The following is a 19,971-nucleotide window of genomic DNA, read 5'->3' as shown; positions in this document are numbered from 1 at the left end:
GGAAGAGATAGAAAATCTGAACAGACCCATAACTAGTGAAGAAATTGAATCCATTATCAAAAATCTCCCAATAAATAAAAGCCCTGGGCCAGATGGCTTCCCTGGGGAATGCTACCAGACATTTAAATCAGAGTTAATACCGTTCTTCTCAAGCTATTCCAAAAAATAGAAATGGAAGGAAAACTTGTGGACTAATTCTACGAAACCAGCATCACTTTGATTCCCAAGCCAGACAGAGATCCAGCAAAAAAAGAGAACTACAGGCCAAATCCTAGATGAATACGGATGCAAAAATCCTCAACAAGATACTTCCAAATCGAATTCAACAGCATATAAAAAGAATTATCCACCGTGTTCAAGTGGGATTCATCCCTGGGTTACAGGGCTGGTTCAATATTCGTAAATCAATCAATGTAATACATCATACTAACAAATGAAAAGATAAAAATCATATGATCCTGTCAATAGATGCAGAAAAAGCATTTGACAAAATACAACATCCTTTCTTAATAAAGACCCTCAAGAAAGTCAGGATAGAAGGAACCTACTTAAACATCATAAAAGCCATTTATGAGAAGCCCAAGCTAACATCATCCTCAATGGGGAAAAACTGAGAACTTTCCCTCTCAGATCAGGAACATGACAGGGATGTCCACTCTCACCACTGTTGTTTAACATAGTGCTGGAAGTCCTAGCATCAGCCATCAGACAATAAAAGGAAATCAAAGGCATCAGAATTGGCAAAGAAGAAGTCAGACTTTCACTTTTTGCAGATGAAATGATACTCTACACAGAAAACCCAACAGACTCCACCAGAAGCCTACTAGAACTGATCCATGAATTCAGCAACGTAGCAGGATACACAATCAACATACAGAAATTGGTTGCATTTTTATACACTGACAATGAAGCAACAGAAAGAGAAGTCAAGAAACTGATCCCATTCACAGTTGCACAAAAAACCATAAAATNAAAAAAGAGAACTACAGGCCAAATCCTAGATGAATACGGATGCAAAAATCCTCAACAAGATACTTGCAAATCGAATTCAACAGCATATAAAAAGAATTATCCACCGTGTTCAAGTGGGATTCATCCCTGGGTTACAGGGCTGGTTCAATATTCGTAAATCAATCAATGTAATACATCATACTAACAAATGAAAAGATAAAAATCATATGATCCTGTCAATAGATGCAGAAAAAGCATTTGACAAAATACAACATCCTTTCTTAATAAAGACCCTCAAGAAAGTCAGGATAGAAGGAACCTACTTAAACATCATAAAAGCCATTTATGAGAAGCCCAAGCTAACATCATCCTCAATGGGGAAAAACTGAGAACTTTCCCTCTCAGATCAGGAACATGACAGGGATGTCCACTCTCACCACTGTTGTTTAACATAGTGCTGGAAGTCCTAGCATCAGCCATCAGACAATAAAAGGAAATCAAAGGCATCAGAATTGGCAAAGAAGAAGTCAGACTTTCACTTTTTGCAGATGAAATGATACTCTACACAGAAAACCCAACAGACTCCACCAGAAGCCTACTAGAACTGATCCATGAATTCAGCAACGTAGCAGGATACACAATCAACATACAGAAATTGGTTGCATTTTTATACACTGACAATGAAGCAACAGAAAGAGAAGTCAAGAAACTGATCCCATTCACAGTTGCACAAAAAACCATAAAATACCTAGGAATAAACCTAACCAAAGATATAGGAGATCTGTGTGATGAAAACTATAGAAAATTTATGAAAGAAAGAATTGGAAGAATAAATATTGTTAAAATGTCAATACTTCCCAAAGCAATCTACACCTTCAATGCAATCCCAATCAAAATTGTACCAGCATTCTTCTCAAAGCTAGAACAAACTATCCTAAAATTTGTATGGAACCACAAAAGGCCCCAAATAGACAAAGTAATATTGAAGAAGAAACCAAAACAGGAGGCATCACCACCCCAGACTTTAGCCTCTACTACAAAGCTTTAGTCATCAAGACAGTATGGTATTGGACCAAAAACAGACACATAGACCAATGGAATAGAATAGAGAACCCAGAATTGGACCCACAAATGTATGGCCAGTTAATCTTTGACAAAACAGGAAAGAGTATCCAGTAGAAAAAAAGAAAGCCTCTTTAGCAGATGGTGCTGGATGAACTGGACAGCAATGTACAAAAGAATGAAACTAGACCACTTTTGTATATCATACACAAAACTAAACTCAAAATGGATGAAGGACCTGAATGTGAGACAGGAAACTATCAAAACCCTAGAGGAGAAAGCAGGAAACAACCTCCTTGACCTCAACCACAGCAATTGCTTACTTGACACATCCCCAAAAGCAAGGGAATCAAGAGCAAAAGTTAACTATTGGGACCTCATCAAGATAAAAAGCTTCTGCACGGCAAAGGAAACAATAAAACTAATAGGCAACCAATGAAGTGGGAAAAGATAGTTGCAAATGACATATCAAATAAAGGGCTAGTATCCAAAATCTATAAGGAACTCACCAAACTCCACATCCGAAAAACAATCCAGTAAAGAAGTGGGCGGAAGACATGAACAGACAGTTCTCGGAAGAGGACATCCAGATGGCCAACAGACACATGAAATGATGCTCAGCATCCTTCCTCATCAGGGAAATACAAATCAAAACCACACTGAGATACCACCTCACGCCAGTCAGAGTGGCTAAAATGAACAAATCAGGAGACTCTAGATGCTGGCGAGGATGTGGAGACATGGGCACCCTCCTACAGTGTTGGTGGGAATGAAAACTGGCCCAGTCCCTCTGGAAAACATTATGGAGGTTCCTCAAAAAATTAACAGTAGAACTCCCCTGTGACCCAGCAATAGCACTGCTGGGAATTTACCCAAGGGATACAGGAGTGCTGATGCATAGGGGCACATGTACCCCAATGTTCATAGCAGCACTTTCAACAATAGCCAAATCATGGAAAGAGCCTAAATGTCCATCAACTGATGAATGGATCAAGAAGATGTGGTTTATCTATACCATGGAATACTCCATGGCAATGAGAAACAATGAAATCTGGCCATGTGTAGCAACTTGGATGGAACTTGAGGGTGTTATGCTGAGTGAAATAAGCCAGGCAGAGGACAGATACCTTATGTTTTCATTTATAAGTGGATCAGGAGAAACTTAACAGTGGAAATGGGGGAGGAGAAGGGGAAAAGTTAGTTGGGGAGAGGGAGGGAGGTAAACCATGAGAGACTCTTGAATACTAAGAACAAACCGAGGGCTGATGGGTGTGGGGGAGAGGGGGGAAAGGGGGGATGGGCATGGAGGAGGGCACTTGTTGGGATGAGCACTGGGTGTTATATGGAAACCAACCTGACCATAAACTATAAAAAATACATAAATAAAATAACATAGACTTCCTGTAGGGGCGCCTGGGTGGCTCAGCCCTTACATGTCAGACTTTGGCTCAGGACATGATCTCACAGTTCATGAGTTTGAGCCCCACATGGGGCTTTCTGCTTTCAGTGCACAGCCTGCTTCAGATCCTGTCTCCCTCTCCCTGCCCCTCTGCTCCCCTTCTTGAAAATAACAACAAAAATAGATCTTCTATGTTCTCCCAAGTAGCTCATCCTACAGTTGTTCCTGTCTCAGGTAACAGCAATTGCTCTTTCTTTTACCTGGTGTCAACCTGACTCCTTTCTCTCCCATCTGCTTCCAGTCTGTCAGCAGATCTACTTCAGACAGATCTAGGATTTCACCATCTCTCCCCAGCACCACTGCTACTGTTCTGGTTTAAGCCACCAGCATGTCTTACAGTTACAGTGACTTCCTGATGCCTCTTTATTTCCACCTCGCACCTACAGTCAGATTTCAGTGCAGCAGTAGACTCATTCCCATAAATATGTAATCAGACCATTTCACTGCTCCACCCAAGCCCTCCAGGGATATCTGGTTAATATACACCTACAAAGCATTATTCCACCTGTCTATCCATTACTTCTCGGGCCTCATCTTACCACTATCCCCTTTGGTGTCTCCCTTCCTGCCACATTGGCCTTCTTGCTGTTTTCTCCCAACTGGCCTGGGCTTCTCCCAGTGTTGCCTTGCTCTATGGAAATTCGTTCCCTTCAAAGAGCCACACTTTCCTTTCAGTGTTTGCTCACAAATCCCTTCTGGAGGCCTTCCTGGCCCATCCACATTCGTGTATGGTATGTTTTACTTCATATTCTTGTTTTGTGTTCATCTATCCCTTATTTTTGTCTTTGTATGCATGGAGTATGTGAGTCCCATGAAGGAAGGGATTTTTTTTTGTTTGTTTCCTTTGTTCATTAATAGAAGAACATCCAGTGCCTAGAGTATGTTTTAATGGCCAGTAAACATTTTTTCATGTATTCATTGATCATTTACATTTCTGCCTTTATGAATTACCTACTCCTTATCCTTTATGTCTTTTTTCTAATTAACGTATAAGAACTCTATACTAAGGGTATTTATCTTTTGTCCATAATTTGCTATTCTCTATTACATTTTGTTTGCCTCTTAAATTTTTTGATGGGGGAATGAAGTTCGGGGAGTTACATTACACATATGTATGTATACATACATGTTTTTTTCTTTTATGGCTTCTGTTACATCTGTCACATTTCTGCATATCTTACAAGTAAAAAGAACTGACCGCTTGTGATCCAGACTATCTTTTCAAGGATGTTTGTCTAATGAACATCCTTGGAGATAGCAGTGTTTCCTTGCCGAAGGGCAGACATGCTTACTGCCTACTATGAGAGACGTGGGTTCCCTAAACTCGGGGTTGCTCCTCTGTAGTGCCTCCCCCTGCATGTATGGGTGTCATCTGGCCCTCACGGTGTTGCTCTGTGGAAACTGGGGCTTAGGAAGCTACCACAAGTCTGGCATCTGGCTACTGCTATTGCTGTAATAAAGCTCTGTGTCTCTGACCCAGGAAGCTCACATCCTTTGCTAGCATCCATGAAACTGTTCCAGGCTAACTTGTAAACTTGGGAGGTAAAATCCGAAACCCTTACAATGCTTGATATCTTTTTTTATTCTAAGCTTAGTAGGGGTTTTGCTATCCTGTTTTCAAAATTTTAGCTCTATCTTTGTGAAAAATTTTAAAGCTTTATTTTAAATAAGTAAATATATAAATATATTTGGTAAAAACAAATACAAAAAATAATGTTGGGTGGAGGCAAATAGTTAATCTATTTTCTTTCTAATAATTAAACAGTTGTCTTATTACCATTATTTAGTGATCCATATACTTCTCATTGATTTAAAAATTCAATCTTTATCATATACTAAATATAATTTTGGTGTATTTTTCTTTTTCTTTTCCATTCATCTTTATATTCTAAACTTAAATATATATGTATATATACATAAACTTAAAATTTTAGTTCTTTATACATCTTAATATCTAGTAAGTACCGAGATTCTCTACCTTAGTATTCCTTTAAAAATTGTATTAGTCTTTCCCATTTATTTTTCGATATGAATTTTAAAATTAATTTCTTCATATCCTCCCTCCTCCCAACTATTATATTTGTGGTTGAAATTGCATTTAAAGTGTTACTGTTTTGGAAAAAACTGGTATGTCAATAGGATTGAGTCTTCCCATCTAAGAACATGGTCTTTCTATTTTCCAAGTCTTGTTGGAAATTTTAAGTTTTAAAAATATATATTTTACGTAAGTCTTATTATAGTTATTCATTATTACTAACTTTTTAAAATTCTTAAATGGTAATTGTATGCATTAAAGATAATTATTGTATTAAGTCTGTTTATAAATGAGTTATGTTTTTATAATCCTGTAGCACCAGAGTGTAAGTGAATTCTAATGATTTATAAAATCTCTTTATATATTTCTTGCTAGACTACACTTGCTGCTTTGAAGGACAAAGTTGTTTCTTTTGAAAATGAACTCTTAGAATTGCAAGAAGTAGAAAAACAACAGAAAGCCCTTATTGAAGTATATAAAACTCAGGTGACTATTGCATTGATTTTAATGTTATGTTTTGTAGACAATTTAAAACACTGCATTTTTTAATCTAAATAAGCAGAACTGAAGAAAGGTGGGGCTATTATTTTGTGATAGAATATATGTCCCATCTATTTCTTAAGGTCCAATGTATTTTTATAAGTAGATGATTCTACTGATTCCTGATTTGTACATTGGCCATGTATATACTGGGTATTCCTAAGGTAGATCTAAAATTAATTATGTAAGTGTAATGTAAACTTTATGTATAATCTTGTTAAACTGAGTTATACTTATTTGTCATCTTATATATTTAATGGTATTGGTTTAGATTAATGACTCCCTTCTAGGATCATTAAAGCTCAACAGTTCCTCTTTCTCAGTAAATAAAGTAAAATTCTGAATTTACCCACATGAAAGACCTAGAAAAGAGCATATGAAAATATATGTGGAATAGAGCATGTGTTCAGTGGCAATTTTTAGAAAACCTTATGTTTTGGAAATGTAGTATTCAAGAAAATATGTATGAGAAAGATGGGACTTATGCAGGTCCTTGCACAGTGGTAACAGACTAGTCAATAAAGAGCTTGATTTTACTGAATGAGAGAGCATTTGAATTAATAATGAACTAAAGGTAAAAGCTTAAGGAGGGCATCCTGTGGATAGGAAGGAAGTACATCTGGATGGTTTATGGGGAAATGAAGTTGAGACATCCAGTTAGAATATTGCAGTCATGGGGCTCCTGTGTGGCTCAGTTGGTTGAGTGTCTGACTCTTGGTTTCAGCTCACATCATGATCTCTGTGGTTCATGAGTTCGAGCCCCATGTTGAGCTGCACATTGACAGCATCGAGCCTGTTGAGGACTCTCTCCCTCCTCCTCCCCCACACTCACTCAGTCTCTCTCTTTCAAAATAAAAATAAATTTAAAAAATATATATTGCAGTCATACAGAGCCTACCAGACCAGAGGTCAGATGGAGGCCATAGTGAACTGTGGGACATGTTGTGGAGAACGCCATCTGGATCCTCCAGCCGCTTGTTTGGCTTTAATCCCTCACCAAAATAATGTGCATGTTCTAGGCTCTGGGCTTTGTATACAGTGCTTAGATTTTCTTTCTTTCTTTCTTTCTTTCTTTTTGAGTATTTTAAAATTTTGGAGTGTAAAATAATTGGTATGGAATTGGTAAAATAATTGCTATAGTTTGGACCAAAGGTTGATTCCTTTTTTTTTTTAAACAAAGATGTATTTTACTTTGTTGTAATAAATCTCTTTCCAAATAAATATGCATGTGGACATACATGTCAGCATATTTCAATTACTTCTTAGTCTTCAGATTTTTTTTTTATTATTCTTTTTAGTTCTCTTTAAAGTTCACTGACCTGAAAATAAAGATCTCTCTAATATTTAGTCTCAAGGGGAGAGTCTAGAAGTATTGATGGGAGAAGACAGATAAGTCATAAAAGGATTGTGGTTTGGAGTCCAGCACTGAGCGATTCTTAGGTTAAAGCAGGAATAACATTAGATAAAGATACTGAGGGTATTGATAGGGAAATAGTGACTTGTGTAAAAATAAAAATTCAGATGTTTCGCTTTTTATTTTACATACATTTCTTTATTTTTGAGAAACAGAGCATGAGCAGGGGAGGGCCAGAAAAAGGGAGATAGAAGATCCAAAACAGGCTTCACGCAGTGAGCGCTGGGCTTGAACTCAGGAACCTTGAGATCATGACCTGATCTGAAAATAAAAGAGTCAGACTGAGTCACTCAGGTGCCCCTGCATTATGGTCTTAATAGAAAATATGTTACTCTATTTTCAGATACAAAAGTTGCAAGAAGCAGCGGAAATGGTGAAAAGCAGATGTGAAAATTTGCTACATGAAAATAACCAAATAACAAAAGACAAAAATAAAAAGTTAGAGAAGGTGAGTTTGATGTTTTAAGCAATAAAATAATATTTTATTCATATGTTTCATACTTTATGAATATTATACCTATTTCATTGTGATTGTTTTCTCTAGTTTAGACCTAGTAATTATCTGTCTTAAATCTCTGTAGGAGTTTGTTTTCTAAAGAGATAATGTTTCTTCCAGGCTTGAAATGTTTGTTTGTATGAATGTTTTTTTACTTTTTCCTTAAATTTGGAAAACAGCATAAATATTTAATTTTTCTGATATAAGAGCAGACTTACATAACTCAAAAAAAAATGGTTATCACTTAATCCTTGAGCTTCCTCAGCCGTAAGTATGCAAACTTGAATATCTCTCATTTTTAATCCCACCTTTTTGTTTCTGTTGTGTACTAAATCTGTTGTGTCTAAAAAGCAACGTAAATATTCTCTGCTAAATGCTTCTTTGGAGGAAAAATAATATTTTAAAAAACCCAGCATCATTTCCCTTTGTCACTCCATTGCAACAGAATGAGGGGAAGGCCAGCGTTGGCAAATTATGATGTTTTTGTGAATATTTTTAACTTTTTAAATGAAACCTCATCCCTCTTTGGGTCCTGTCATGTTGTTTTGGTAAGGAAGCAGTGAAAGTCCTAGGACACTCCTTGTTGGAAAGGTCATGGGATGTTACCAGTCACTTCCAGCTGAGTATAATCAGGGGACCGTCTGTGGGTTGCCCCCACAGCTTGGGATTGAGAAGTCCGAGTGAGGCACCGATGTAAAGGAGAGGTCAGCCAGAGCAGCCGTTCTGCTGGGTAAACAGAGATCCAGAGAGCCCACCTAACATGCCGCTGACTACTTTCTTAGAATCACTTTTCACCTATTTTTAGCAGCATGTCTAGCATTTCATGTGTTCTGGTCTCTTTTCTCATGAGACATACCACTGCAAAGGTCTCCTCTTTTGCTAGGCAGCACTGTAAATAAAAAGCCTATTAAAAAACCTGTTCAAGAAGCTGATGGGGTTGAAGCCTGTAATTTTCAGATCCCACGAGGTCACCATGTCTTTTACTGGTATTAAACCAGAAGTCTTTTTGTTTTTTAAAGAAATTTCCATTCATTTTTTTAAAGCTTATTTACTTTTGAGAGAGAGAGCGAGCACACAAGGAGGGGAGGGGCAGAGAGAGAATCCCAAGCAGGTGTGCACTGTCAGCACAGAGCCAGAAGTGGGGCTTAAACCCATGAACTGTGAGATCATGACCTGAGCCGAAATCAAGAGTCAGACACTAACTGACTGAGCCACCCAGGTGTCCCTAGAAAAGTCATTTTTAAAGAGATTTTCCCTTTTCTTTTTCCACTGTTAAGTCTCCTGCTTTTCTCATGGGCTCTTAGATGTTTGGGGACCCAGAGGCAGGTTTTGTTCTTGCTTGACCTTTTATGATCAAGAGTGTCAGGTGATGCCCGGTAGCTCTAGGTGTTATCTGTCTCAGGGACAGAGTCTGGCTCTTGTTTTTTCCTTCCCATAAACATCCTAAACGCCATATGTGTGGTTATTTTTTCTTAATTTGCTGTGTAAACATTTCTTAGGGTTGCTTCTTGTCACATTTCCACAAAAGTACCATCGTGAGGCATCGTACTAGCCAAAGGGATGAATGTAGATAAAATCAGAGAGACTTGCTCATAGTAACCTTAAGGATGAAGTTACAGTCTGCTGAGTACTAATGATACTAGCTATCTTGAAATAACGTATAGTAAACCGCAGCAACCTGAACGAAGATGAGTGCAGCAAGGCTATTCTGACTGAGATATCTGAGTTACAAGACTGAATGACAGAAAGTGACAGGTACTTTAGACTGATGGCCTCATAGTAGTAAATTACCAAACCAGCTTTACTAGTAATAACTATGCTTGAGTATAAATTACAGGATTCAGGAAGTTTGCTTTCCTCAGTAGGTTAAACATTCTCCCTGCAGCCTAATATTATTATATGCATTTACTCAACACACTTACTTTAACTACTTTTTAAATTTTAATCCCAGTAATTAACATACAGTGTTATATTAGTTACTCAACAAACTAGTTAAAAACTAAATTGCAGCCCGCTTGTGAGTTATATGCTCTTAGTTGGCAGAGTCTAAGTTCATGTTTATTCGTATTTATTTGGTTGAATCTTTTTGTTTAAAATCATTATACCTAAAATACTCAATATATTACGAGCATATGTAGTGTGTAAGATAGTGAAGACGTTAATGCTGAATGTGTGACCTTGCACTTATTTCCCTAATGCTCCAACACAGGTGAGAGGCCAGATGGAGTCTCATCTGAAGGAGTTAGAGTGCGTCCGCGCTTTGGTGTCGGTGGAACGGAGGCTTCAGGAGCGTCAGGAGAGCCTGCAGCACCTCATGGGGAGGCGTGTCGACCCGGCTCACGCAGCTATGGAGCTTCAGGGCCAGGTGTCCGGCCTTCATTCTGCTGTCTTCTAGATACGTGAAAGGAATACTCTGCGGTGATTTCACCAGTTGAGGGCACTCATGTCAGGGGTTGATTTGTTTTGTTGTTCTGTTCCTTAACTACCATGTAAGCCAGTTTATCGGTTTATTGCAGATACTATAATGTTTTGCAACCTATTCTTATAGTATTTTATCGTGAAAAATTGGTAACTAAGATTGCTCAATTTATATTATTTGTATAAATCTGTATTTAGACATTTGAGAACAGTAATAGCATGAGAGAAGGAGCAATGCTATGTTTACATATCTTTTTGATATCACGATAAGCTAAATTACCGTAATTTACCCTACAAAAATTAGAATTTATTTTAATTAGAATTGTGCATCAAATTGAGTTGGATTATTCCCAGTTATTTTTTTTTCCACTCCATCAGAACAGGGATCCTGGATGTCCTATTAGTCACCACATAGCCATCTCCTTTTTTTTTTTTTTTTTAAGTTTGTTTATTGTGAGACACAGCCCCATGTCTCTCTGCAGGGGCAGAGAGAGAGGGAGAGAGAGAAGCCACATACCATCTCCTAATTCAATACCTAGCACAGAGTAAGCTCTTAATAAATATTTTTTTTAAATTAATTACTTTTTCTCAAAGAAGCATACACAAGGAGGTAGCAAGTCTTTTTGTTTATTTGCAAAAGAATTTTAGGAGCAACTCCCCATCTATCTTCCAAATGTAACCTGGATTTTAATTTTGAAATGCATCCTGTTTTTAAAAAACGTGCAAATAAAACTTTGCTCAATTTAAATTCCAGAGAAGAGATTTTCGTAAGAGAATGCCATATCGACATAGATAACCCAAATTATTAATTATAAGAAAAAATTTATTTTTAGGGCTTTTTAAAATAAGTATAGCTTTTGAAGCAATGGTAAGAATATTTGGTCTTGGCCTGGACAAGTTGTCTTCGGTTGGTTTGTTTATTTTATTTTGCTTCTCACAAATATGGTTTTTATTCATAGTTACAACTTCATTGATATTCAATTATCAATCACTATCTTGAGGTGAACTAGGAAAACTGGAAGACTAACTTTAAGTATCCAACAATAGGAGCTTAATACTGTTTAGTCTTCAAATTTACTTAAGAAAATAAACATCCTTTTTCGATAAAGCATTGTTCAGAATGTTTTAATTGCCATCTTTCAGAAAAGACTTCTAGTAGATGATTTCCTATGAGACAGCATAGTTTTTTTTTTAACTTAACCAGAAATTTAAGACTGTGTGTTTTAAAAATGTATTTCTTTGAGTTTCTCTGTGTAGGAGTAATAATAATATTTAGGCCTTTTTGCTTCTTTAATGATTATTCTAGCACTAAAGTACATAGATTTCTTTGGAAGATGGTTATAAAGAAAATAACCAAGAAAACTTACCCCCCCCCCTCCTCTTTTAGGTTGATGGAAATCATAATCTTCTGAAAAAGCTTTCTTTGGAAGAGGAAAATTATCTTATTCAGTTGAAATGTGAAAACCTTAAACAGTAAGTATTAAATTGACTTAAAATTGGTGTTACATTTTTCTCTATATACTATAATTTTAAAATATATGTTTTCTACAAAAAGAAAATTAGAACAGATGGATGCAGAAAATAAAGAGCTTCAAAAGAAACTGGCAAACCAAGAAGAACGTCTTCAGCACAGCAATCTTAAGTTTAAAGAGAAATCTGAAGAATATACAGCATTGGCCAGACAGCTGGAAGCTGCTTTAGAAGAAGGAAGACAAAAGGTACAGATGGCCTTTATTTAGAAACTTTTTAATTAGTTTACCAAAGAGTCGTCTTTTTAAACAGACAATAGCTCATCTTACCAAACCTACAGTTATTGTTTTTTGCCTGATGACAGGGTGAAGAGAGCAATTACATTTTTGTTTTTTACCTACTTTGCCCTTTTGGAGCTAAACAGCTATATTACTGGTACAGAGTTACTTCCCTAGGTGAATGACAATGTGGAGGGGTAGAGGGCAGAGATGGAAACCATGGAAAGACTTCCCCCCTCCTTTTTTTTTGAATAAAATTGAAAAAATTTCACATTATTGAACATTTTGGTTAGGATCTGGTGGGGCATAAAGATCTACTCCCTTTTCTTTTTGCCTCATATTATTGCATAAATAGATATAAGAATTACATAGAAAAATTGAATTCCAGTTGAATCCATTGGGTTAGCATTTAATAAATATCTTACTGTGTGTTGGGCACTCTACTAGTATTCGAGATGCAAAGATGAGTAAGATCTTGTTAGTTCACACGCTCCTTGGAGGGCAGAGAGAGACTGTAGAAAGGGACCACTCCTGGTTGGAAAATGGCAGGTTTAATAAGCAAGGGAACATGAGAGTTGTCTTGGATGGCCACAAGATGAGTAGATTTCCACAGCCACCTGACAGACTCTTAAGTTTATATAGAAGCCTTTTAACTAGCTTCAGTCATGTACCCAGACCAGAAAGTCTCAACACCACATTTCTTTCTCAAGGCTGTTTACTTGGAGCAGCTTCTGGGAGCGGGGAAGGAAAGCAAAACACATACCTCAAGGACAAGGGAGGTGGGGAGCCTCCAGTTGCCCAGGTCCAGCTCATGGATTATCTGTAGGTCATGTCTTTTTTACCTCATCCAACAGAGCTAGCCCCAGCTCTCAGAACACTCATAGTCCAATAGGGAGATAATAGGTGAGCAGACAAATGTCATCCGTCATGCAGAGGGAGGGTACAAGGTACACCAGAGGATGTGGTTAGTTTAACCTAGGGTGATGGGAAATGATTCAGGAGGGTCTTAAGAAAGAGGTAAATTTATTAAATGATTTGAAAATGTAATCTTGAAAGGGCATAAAATGAGCTTTGGATTCTAATAGGCCACTGGGTTTAAATTCGGGCTCTGACACATTACACCCTGAACCATAGTGAGTCACTTCTATAAACTTTAGTTTCCCAATTAGTAAAATGGAGATGATGTGTTTCCTCATTAGATTAAATGGTGCTACAAAGAGATCCTCTATGCCATGATGATTCTCAAATGCATGTCTCTACCCCAGATTTCTCTCTCCCCTGAAATCTCGGCTCAGATTTTCTGCTACTTACTTGACATCTCCACTTAACATAAGAATCTCAAACTTAACATGTTTAATACCAAATTCTGAATCTTTCCCTCTAAACTCTCTTCCAGTCATGTCTTTCACGAGGTTGTTAATGGCAATTCTGCATAAGTTAGATAAAATTTGATGTCCTTGAAGTGTGGCTGATATAGCACAAGTGTCATATATATGTGTGAAAACAGTTTACTTGGGGAAACCAATTTAAATTGACTTTGAAAGGCACATCATTGAATAAAAGCTAAGTAGTAAAATGTATTGTCAATGGTAGGGATGTAATCCAGATTTCTCAGCCCCGTCAACCTTTGAGAGGAAAATAAATGACTTTATCCTGGGTTCAGTCCAAGTAGACTTCAAAAATGGTAGATGTTCTCAGATTCCTTCTCAGAAGTGTTGAGAGTCCCCAGAGATGTGTCTGCCTTCTCCTTTGTCTCCTGCTGCACTGGAACATGGGGCTGTCTCTGATTCCTGCCGGGTGAGGAGCGCCATCACTGCCCTGTTACCGTTGTCCACACTGAGGGCATTGTCAAGGGCTCTTTCTCCACAGCTTTACATCCTGTGAGCATCCCTCACTCACAATCACCCTTGAAATTTGTACAAAAGAAATTTTTGTAACTCACTTTATAATAACCTAGAGCTGAATTTATGGTAGGAATGTGGTTAGAGGAGATTCCTTCCCACCAGTTCCTCGCTCCTAAACTAGTCCTTACCTCCACTCTTACTCTTGTGGCTCCAACCCAGCATTCTTGCAGAAGGGCTCCCACATATCTCTGAATTGTTGGATGAACATAGTTCAGCTAGACTTTCTGCTAAAATTAACCATCATAGAAATAAGAAAACTCTAATTCAGACCACTTTGGAAGTGAATCAATGAAAAACCAATCTTGTGTGTGTGTGTGTGTGTGTGTGTGTGTGTGTGTGTGTGAGTGATGTGTATATATCTCCTGCTCTGTCCCAATCTCATCCATCCAGTCTATGATTAGCACTGAATGAGAACTTTCTATGCTCTGCCACCACTCTAGATCCCATGGTGAACATCCATACAGTAGGACATGCCACTTGGTCTCAATAGGTTAAAAAATATAGTATTGTGAAAAACACCTACCCAAGTCATAGAGCAGTACAAAAATGTATATTTCTTCCATCTCAAGCTAATTTTGCAGGTACTTTAGCTGCAAAGAGAAGTGAGCATACTTATGCTATACATATTTCCTCAAGATAGAACATCTTTAAACATTTTTTAATTAAGCTGTCTAACATACAGTTAATATCTGTTCAGAAAAAAGAGGTATACTATATGTCAAATCTTTAAGACATCCTTGAAAGAAAGCATATTTAGTTATTTTACTCTCTTAATGAAAATTACAGGTTTCTGAAGAAATAGAGAAAACGTCATCTAGAGAGAGGGCTTTACAGATTAAAATATTAGATCTGGAAACTGAGCTTAGAAAGAAAAATGAAGAACAGAATCAACTTGTTTGCAAAATGAACAGTGTAAGTATTAGTATGGCTTAATATATTTTCATAAAAAGTTAAATTAGCATTTAACATTCTTACTGTATAGTTAAAGTATGAAGTGAAGGGATTGCTTTACTGGTAATATTAAAAATAACAAATAATATAAATCAAAAAATTTAAAATGTCATGATTATGCCAAAGAATTATTATACTGCATCCTCGGTAGTGTCTATTACATTTCCCCAAGTCTCATCAGGCCCTTTCCTGCATATTTCTTTTGCATGACAGCTGCTTAATGCAAGTTACAGATATAATCTACTTAGGAATTTCTGGAATGAATTTTTCAGTTTTTTAAGATACACATTTAAACTCTTATGAGTTAGATTTTGATATCTGTCTTGAGTAATGAATATTATAAGAAGGTGATGAGTTTGTGTTAAGTAAATATTCAGTATTGTTATATCTGCATATGAGATGGGTGCTTTGAGCCACTCAGCCATGAAATGAGAATACCAAATTGGTTGTGTTTAATTAATCTTCTAATGTCTTCCTAAATATTCATGAAAACAGGCAATTAGCATAAGGTACTATGAGAGCTAGCACTAGTCGTGACTAAATTACTTGAAAACTATCTACTTGATGACATAGAAAATGATGATACTTTATCTCTTCCGGGAGCCGGAGACACAAAAACTATTTTTGCATTCCCAAGGGTCTAAAAGTTGAAAATGTGAAAGGTTCAAAAGTAAATGATTTTTGGCATGGAATTTTAGTTTCATTTTATCACCATCAAAATTGCCATGGCAATTTAATCAGAACAAACATTTCTCACTTTTAATGTAGCACGGGCCTTCCCTTTATTCTAAATCTCTTTTACTTATGGATTTAGTTTTTAATATTTTCCCCACCATCAGAATTTTTGATACTATAAAATATGTGTAATTAAAGTTCTGAAAAAAAAAAAACAGTAAGATAAATTGGGTTTCTCTACAGTTTCCCAGTACTTGGTTAAAGCTGCCAAAAGAAAGAAGGTTAAGACCCGAGGTTCTGTTAAACCTGATAATTTTTACAGGAATAAAAATCTAGAATCCTAAGCATAGATTTGGACATTACTGAGAAATGAGTCCATGTGTTCTGTCCTTTCCAGGAGACAGTTCCGTGGGTAGGTCAGTATTTATTCTGTATACATGTCTCAGCCCCAGTTGAACTGGAAGCACCCTGACAGCTTGCCCCATTGTTGATTGTATCCTGGTGTCTCCCCAACACCCTGCTCAGGGCAGAAGGCTTCTTCAGATTTCCTGCCCCAGTGCTTCAGCTGGGGCAGATGGGTGCCCCGGAGCCAGGCATGGCCCCACCCCCTTAATCCAGGCCATTCTTCCTGAAGCCTGAAATGTCTTTGGAGTCTAATGTACTATCCTATAGCCCACGAACATTTTACATTCTACCCTACAATATAAGTGTGTTCATATTCACATTTTCCCCTCCAAACTGTTGAGTAAAACTGATGTTCCGCAAAGATTCACTATATTCATTCTATGACTTCGTGTAGCCCAGCCTCACACACTGCTTCATCCTGTGTAACTTCACTCTCCCAAGGGGCATCACTCAGTTTCAGAAGGTATCAGGTATCATTGAATACCTGATAGGAAGGAATCAAAAGATTTCCCTCCTGAAGGTGTCTACATTTTAGCTGGAAGCTAGATGGTATCTGCAACTTGTCTGTCTGAAGTATTTTCAGTGAACAGATCTACTTGGGAATTTATGTGATTTGAAGATTTTTAAAAATATATCAGACTTTTAATGTTTTCCTCGAATAATGAACACCTAAAATCTTTAGAGTTCTTTTTATTTGTAAAGATTTCTAAACATTTTCATATTCTAAAAACTAGAATTCTGTCACTATTGAAGGCAGTAAAAGTCTTATGGTATAAAATAGAAATTTTTAGGCAGAGAAAAATGGCAAAAACTAGTATTAAAATAGGTCATGTAAAGGGAATGAAAATTAATTATGATAGTTTCAATAAAATACACTAATTATGTTAATCATGTTAGATAGGTAATCATGTGGGGTTGACTGTGTATTGTAACAAACTATATCAAAATAGAGATTAACCATTTATGTAATTTAGTCACGCTGAATTTTAAAGAAAAGTGAACTCTAAGATAAGTAAATAATGAACATATCAGAAGTTAGAATTCTCTCTTAAAAAATTAAAGAAGTGTATTTAATCACTGTATATATAAATTTTACATTATGACTGTCCTTTGATATGAATGTCATTATTATTGATCCTTTGATCTGAATGCCATTATTGATTATCTTTGTTTCTTCTTTTATTTAGAAAGCACAACACCAGGAAGTATGTTTGAAAGAAATACAACATAGTCTTGAAAAATCGGAGAGTCAAAATGAGACTATTAAGAATTATTTGCAGTTTCTTAAAACTTCGTATGTAACAATGTTTGGATAAATTGTTGGATTTATTTTCTATAAGCAATAGGATTTTACTCTAAGTCTAAAGCATGATTAGGTAATGAATAAAAACACAAGCAAACTTTAATTTATGGGTGGTAGTAGTAGAGTTTTTTGTAGATTTTTAAAATATAATTTATTATCCAATTGCAACTTTAAAATGAGATATAGATGTCAGTATTCCTTTTTGCTAGATAATTTTCACTTAGCTCTGGTTTAATACCTATTTAAATTATATTGGGTTTTAGAATGTTTTTCGCATACACAGAAGAAACCAGAATCTTGTCTATAGTCACCATTTAAGTGAATTTGGAATAAAGCGAGGCTGATTATGAGCCAAATACATGATTTTGAATAACACGTAATTGTTTTACATTATTATATATATNTCGAATAATGAACACCTAAAATCTTTAGAGTTCTTTTTATTTGTAAAGATTTCTAAACATTTTCATATTCTAAAAACTAGAATTCTGTCACTATTGAAGGCAGTAAAAGTCTTATGGTATAAAATAGAAATTTTTAGGCAGAGAAAAATGGCAAAAACTAGTATTAAAATAGGTCATGTAAAGGGAATGAAAATTAATTATGATAGTTTCAATAAAATACACTAATTATGTTAATCATGTTAGATAGGTAATCATGTGGGGTTGACTGTGTATTGTAACAAACTATATCAAAATAGAGATTAACCATTTATGTAATTTAGTCACGCTGAATTTTAAAGAAAAGTGAACTCTAAGATAAGTAAATAATGAACATATCAGAAGTTAGAATTCTCTCTTAAAAAATTAAAGAAGTGTATTTAATCACTGTATATATAAATTTTACATTATGACTGTCCTTTGATATGAATGTCATTATTATTGATCCTTTGATCTGAATGCCATTATTGATTATCTTTGTTTCTTCTTTTATTTAGAAAGCACAACACCAGGAAGTATGTTTGAAAGAAATACAACATAGTCTTGAAAAATCGGAGAGTCAAAATGAGACTATTAAGAATTATTTGCAGTTTCTTAAAACTTCGTATGTAACAATGTTTGGATAAATTGTTGGATTTATTTTCTATAAGCAATAGGATTTTACTCTAAGTCTAAAGCATGATTAGGTAATGAATAAAAACACAAGCAAACTTTAATTTATGGGTGGTAGTAGTAGAGTTTTTTGTAGATTTTTAAAATATAATTTATTATCCAATTGCAACTTTAAAATGAGATATAGATGTCAGTATTCCTTTTTGCTAGATAATTTTCACTTAGCTCTGGTTTAATACCTATTTAAATTATATTGGGTTTTAGAATGTTTTTCGCATACACAGAAGAAACCAGAATCTTGTCTATAGTCACCATTTAAGTGAATTTGGAATAAAGCGAGGCTGATTATGAGCCAAATACATGATTTTGAATAACACGTAATTGTTTTACATTATTATATATATACACACACACACACACACACACACACACACACACATATATAAAATCGAGGAAAATATTCTGGATATTAATTTCTAATAATGGTATAAATAAATACTTTTTGAAGATACCAGATGTCTCAGTGTACTTAATACTCTTTCAAATATGATGCCATTCTAATTTCTGTGAGGCTTTTAATATAGAATTTTAAATTATAGCTATTAAATGCCAACTGATGGTGACAGATGAAAACATGTTGTCCTCCATTGCTTCTTTATAAAGAATGGGTATTTAGGCTCTCCTCTGAATTTACTCTCTTTTGTATTTAGTTTTTTGCTAGTGATTGTCTGGAATTATCAGCGTAAACATTCTAAAGCCCCCTGAGTTTACTACAAGATTAAAGGGGAACGATTTGTCCCACCCCTTCCCATAGACAGCTCTCCTGGGGATGATCAAAATAAGCACTTTCAGTGCCAGGAAGCTTTAGGATAAGGTCTTTATTATTGTGATGACATAGAAGAGATACCAAGAACTTATTCCCCCTTTAATCTCCTACTCTATATGCCAAGGCAGGACACTCTAAAAGGGGACAGATGTAGTCAACAAGGAATCATGTAATAGTAGCTCCTCTCAGACAATGGCTTGAGAGCTGTTCATTCGAAGGACACATATGTCTCAAAAGATCATTCAGAGCAAACTGCGTACTACATGGTCCAGCCTCTGGATAGAGGACTCTCCCCAAGATGTTGTATCCTCTCCTCTGATCAGAAGTGCGGTTCTGCTCTTCTCTGGTCTCCCTCACTCCTCAGACTGCCATATGAACTACAGGTGTCACTTGCCACTGACCCTACTGCTTGATAGTATTTTTCTTAAAATACCCCAATACAGTAATTTCAGCAACTGGCCACGGTTTTTGCCCAACAATTGCTAACAATATTAATGTTACCTTTTTTTTTTTTTTTTTTAAGTCCTAGTACTTTTACTAAAACACATACTTGACCCCTGTGGTCCTTTCTTCACCTCCTAAGGCAAAGGGACATCTAAGAAACGGTCACATGAAAAGAAACTAAGGTTCTTGAGTTTGCTTACCAGACCGAGAGCTCTTGTATCTTACTCAGATTTCTATTCCAGCCACTACACAATAGCTGGTATAGAGTAGATGCTCCGGTGATGTTTG

At 36.2% G+C, this 19,971-nt stretch overlaps 1 protein-coding gene across 7 annotated transcripts in view; it reads left to right on the top strand.

Moving 5' to 3' along the window:
- Positions 1 to 17,742, top strand: part of ODF2L (outer dense fiber of sperm tails 2 like) — a 47,954-nt gene extending 30,212 nt beyond the window's left edge. For all 7 annotated transcript variants that reach the window (XM_077771055.1, XM_077771061.1, XM_077771058.1 and 4 more), the window contains 7 exons: positions 5,883 to 5,993; positions 7,805 to 7,909; positions 10,167 to 10,322; positions 11,763 to 11,848; positions 11,931 to 12,093; positions 14,814 to 14,939; positions 17,246 to 17,742. In XM_077771055.1, the coding sequence (XP_077627181.1) occupies positions 5,883 to 5,993; positions 7,805 to 7,909; positions 10,167 to 10,322; positions 11,763 to 11,848; positions 11,931 to 12,093; positions 14,814 to 14,939; positions 17,246 to 17,374 (876 nt within the window). In that variant the 3' untranslated portion in view covers positions 17,375 to 17,742. The remainder of the gene's footprint in view (positions 1 to 5,882; positions 5,994 to 7,804; positions 7,910 to 10,166; positions 10,323 to 11,762; positions 11,849 to 11,930; positions 12,094 to 14,813; positions 14,940 to 17,245) is intronic.
- The last annotated feature ends 2,229 nt before the right edge of the window (positions 17,743 to 19,971 follow it).

The sequence above is a fragment of the Crocuta crocuta genome, unplaced genomic scaffold, assembly GCF_008692635.1.
Source record: "Crocuta crocuta isolate KB4526 unplaced genomic scaffold, BGI_CrCroc_1.0 scaffold125, whole genome shotgun sequence".
Taxonomy (NCBI): Eukaryota; Metazoa; Chordata; class Mammalia; order Carnivora; family Hyaenidae; genus Crocuta; species Crocuta crocuta.
The sequence above is the reverse complement of the archived record's forward strand: the minus strand, read 5'-3'. Positions and strand labels throughout refer to the sequence as shown.